The sequence below is a fragment of the Myotis brandtii genome, unplaced genomic scaffold, assembly GCF_000412655.1.
Source record: "Myotis brandtii unplaced genomic scaffold, ASM41265v1 scaffold1733, whole genome shotgun sequence".
Lineage (NCBI taxonomy): Eukaryota > Metazoa > Chordata > Mammalia > Chiroptera > Vespertilionidae > Myotis > Myotis brandtii.
The window spans coordinates 391,369-395,484 of NW_005356400.1; the positions used below are offsets into that span (position 1 = coordinate 391,369).

At 51.7% G+C, this 4,116-nt stretch overlaps 1 protein-coding gene across 5 annotated transcripts in view; it reads right to left on the reverse strand.

The window, feature by feature from the left end:
• TMEM56 (transmembrane protein 56) overlaps window positions 1-4,116 on the reverse strand; it is a 40,663-nt gene that overhangs the window by 21,784 nt on the left and 14,763 nt on the right. Inside the window, exon 1 of one of the 5 annotated variants that reach the window (XM_014537126.1) lies at window positions 679-836. The exons of 3 other annotated variants lie outside the window; for them this stretch is intronic. In XM_014537126.1, coding sequence (XP_014392612.1) covers window positions 679-829 — 151 coding nt within the window. In that variant the 5' untranslated portion in view covers window positions 830-836. Of the gene's footprint in view, window positions 1-353; window positions 454-678; window positions 837-4,116 lie in introns of those variants that run through there. One more of the 5 variants, XM_014537130.1, reaches the window with a different exon arrangement.

Here is a 4,116-nt window from a genome sequence, read left to right on the forward strand (position 1 = left end):
CCGCAGCGGGCAGTACCTGGGCGCCACGTCACCAAAATCCCGCTCAGCTTGGGAGTTTACATTCGCCTTCAATGCCCAGATTCTGCCCAAACGAAGCGCAGGGTTTTGTCATCACAAAGCAGAGGGCAGCCAGTCATTGATACAACTTGGGGCTCTGGCCTGGGGCCCAGACGGTGTGGACCCGGGAGGGGGCAGGGGGCAGGGGCGTGGGCGCCACCCCCGCGGTCTCTCCTCGCGGCAGACACCCTGGAGCGCACTCTCCCCAGTCCCGGGAGGCGGTGGGCATTCGGGTGCCAGCTCGGAATTCCAAGCTGCGGGGGCAGGAAGTTTGCCATTCAAGTGGCTCTCCTGACCTGCGAAATGCGCGCTCAGACACTCCAGCGTCTGGATCAACAGATGGGGTCGCTTTGAATAAAGCAAAACAAGGAAGAGGCGCTCAGGCGGCGCCGGGTCGCTGACACATTACAAACCCTGCTTTGCAGGAGGCAAGGTCTCGCTAGTTAATTAACGCGTCAACACCGGCAGGAGCAGGACAGCGAGTCCTAGGAAATGCCCACCGATGCGGCTGACCCGTTTTACCTCCACACACAGACCTGCCCACAAACACACCCACTTTCACTAACGGCCTTGCTGGGCCCAGGTTCTTCCTCTGTAAAGTGGGGGTGCAGATGCAGTTACCTCTTGCAGACCCCGGGAAATGGCCGGCGCTCAGCAGGGAGGCCTCCCAGCGGAGGCCCTGTTCTCCCCAGCTTCTCGGGGCCGGCAGGCACCGTGTCCTTGGACCAAGACCTGTTCCGGCCCTGGGCGTTTGGCTCAGTGGATAAAGCATCTATACTCTGAAATCAATGATAATTTTTTAAAAGTTAAAAAAAAAACACACACCTGTCCCATCAGAGGTGCTTCACTGTGGTCTGGCCCACACCTGCCTTAGGCACTCAGGCAGCCCTTCATCGCTCTCCGCCTGCGACCTGCACCGAGGGGTCAGCCCTGCGAGGACACATGGCCAATGTGACCTCGGGACTCCGCCTCCTCCAGACTCGCCCTGCACTTCTCCAGGCAGGACAGCTGTTCTGCTCTTCCCCGATTGCACCGTCCTTATCTGTGCTGTGCACATCCTCCCACACCCACCGCAGCGGGCAAGCCAAGCACACCCACAGGAGCCCAGCCAACTCTCCGGCCCGCTCCGCTCCTCCGGCTGGGCCGCTAGAAACGCATCGCCACGTCCTGCGATTACAGAGCACGTGCGTGAGTGCACCAAGGAACCAGGGCAGGCCTGCCAGACGGGGAAGGGACTCGGGAAATAGGAGTCGAATCTTGAAACTTGTAAAGTCATCGGAACTCAATGACCTCAGGAGGTAGAAGAATATATCCACTGCCTTTCCCCCCATATTGTAAGGCAGCTTAAATTCTTTCAAAGTATCCCTTTCAATATTCACGTTTTTAAATCTTTAATTATTCTTAACTTCCTTCCTACCAATACTCCCCGATTTAAATTGGGGGTATCACAGTGAACTGCACTTTTTCTGTGTTTTTGTTCTTGAAAACAGTTCAAAGAAACAGGTCACAGAAAATGAAATTACTCATCCACACTTAAAAAGAGGGGAAAAAAATACAAAAATTCTTTTGAGGCAAGTTCCTCTGATAAATGTGTTTCCACAAATTCCTGACCTTCTCAGCAGAGCCAGTGGCTGAGACACAGAGACCAAGAGCCGCCTCTTCCTGAAACAGCAGGACAGTGAGAGCGGCCGTGCCCCGGGAGCTGCCTCGGTTCTCGTCTTAGTGACGATGGCATCCACATGACCTGGGCGTGTTGGTAAGAGAGGGCGGTTTGGTAAAAAATGTGTAACCCCAAGCAGTAGCTTCAGTGTAGCAAGCATGTTTGAGTATTTAAAAGTACTGTCATTTGTTTTTCAGAGTTTTCCAATAAGAAACTATATTAACAGTGGTTTACCTCTGGGCGGGTAAGATTCTATGTCTTTTGGGTTCTTTTTGCTTATCTTATGTGATTTTTTCCCTATATTATAAACTAGAGGCCCGGTGCACGAAATTCATGCACAGGAGTGGGGGGGGGTCCCTCAGCCCAGCCTGCACCCTCTCCAATCTGGGACCTCTGGCTCCTAACCACTCATCTGCCTGCCTGCCTGCCTGCCTGATCGCCCCAAACCACCTCTGCCTGCCTGCCTGATGCCTCTAACTGCTCTCCCCTGCCAGCCTGGTCACCCCTAACTGCCTCTGCCTGCCAGCCTGATCGCCCCTAACCTCTCTGCCTGCCTGCCTGATCACCCCTAACCTCTCTGCCTGCCTGCCTGATCGCCCCTAACCACTCCCCAGCTGGCCTGGTTGCCCCTAACAGCCTCTGCCTGCCTGCCTGCCTGGTCACCCCTAACTGCTCTCCCCTGCCAGCCTGGTGGCCCCTAACTGCTCTCCCCTGCCAGCCTGGTCACCGCCTCTGCCTCGGCACCCACCACCGTGGCTTTGTCCGAAAGGGTGTCTGGTCTAATTAGCATATTACCCTTTTATTAGCATAGATTATTTAAAAGTTATGATTAATCTAAGTCATTATGAAGTAATGTAAATTATAAAAATATAAATGATTTTTATTTTTACACTTGACCTTAGCCAAAAGGCTGAGAAGCAATAAATTTTTAGTTTTAATTAAAGGAATACATATAAGTGAAAAATTCAAATGGGCATATGAACTATCCTAAAAATAGCTAAAAAGAAAAAAATAGATGGCATTATTTTTTTTCATATACAAACATCTTATCTCCCTTCCATGTCCCAATCGAACTGGTCTCCCAAAGCCACTAGACTATAGTTCATGCAGTCGAGTTACTATCCTCACCTGCTCTGTTACGCCAGGTCCTCCTCTCTGCAGTTCTGCCTCCCACTCTCTGTGGGAGGTGAGCCGCATCGAGAATGACACCTGCTGCCTTCGATCTCCCACCTAAAGCCCGAGTTGTTTGCACTTTAGTAAAAATAAAACATTTTTGGCCCTGGCCGGTCTGGCTCAGTACGTACAGCGTCAAGCCTGCAGACGGAAGGGTCCCGGGTTGATTCCAGTCAAGGGCACATACTCCCGGTTGCAGGCTCCCGGCCCCAGTCGGGGGCATTTGGGAGGCTACCAATTGATCATCGATGTTTCTCTCTCTGTGTCTCTCCCCCTCCCTTCCACTCTCTCTAAAAATCAATGGGAAAAATATCCTTGGGTGAGGATTAAAAAATAAAACATTTTTGCCCTCCAATAGGTAACAAGTTTTGAAAAATTGCCATCTCTTTTCAAAATAATTGTTATATTTTGCAATATGCAATAGACAGAAATAAACAATGCCTACGTGACTAACAGCAGGCCATTCTGAGCGCCTGATGCAGCCCCGCCATGTCCAGCTCTGTCCCGCCCGGGGCCAGCACCGGCCCTTTTCCAGCGTCCCTGGTGGGCACCCCACCTGCCCGTCAGCCACAGTCCCAGTTATCGGATCGACTGCTCAGGTATCGCGGTGCCTGGGTTCAAGTGACCCATGTCTTATTAACAAGGGTCTCATTCCCCTCCCTTCTCCCCTCACGCAGGCTGTGCACCACCTCACACCGTCGCAAGAAGGGTGAGTTCAGAACCGTGAGGCATTTTGAGAGAGCGATCACATTCCCAGCACTTTCATTACGGCCTATCCTATTATTGTTATAACTGTTCTATTTTAGTATTATTGTTGTTGATCTCCCACTGTGCCTAATTTATAAATTAAACTTTATCATAGGCTTGTACATACAGGAAAACACATCGTATTTACAGGGTTCGGCACTATCTGTGGTTTCAGGTATCTGCTGGGGTTTAATGTACCCCCGCCCTGGATAAAGGGGGGCTGCTTTAGAACCAAGGTCCAAAACCAGGCCTCCTAAGTAATCCAGGTGTCGTAGGTCTGCCCTTCTTGGCGTGCAATGACCGTGACCACAATAAAACCAGGCTTTCCATTTGGAAATCCACATAAAAATGCAGGCGTGACCTGACATCCCTGTGATGGCGCCATCACCCTGAGCCCAGAACTTCCCAGAGGACAGCGATCTCCGAGAATTTCCCGCTTCCCCAACTTCGCCCGAGATGACTGGCTGCCCCCCCCACCC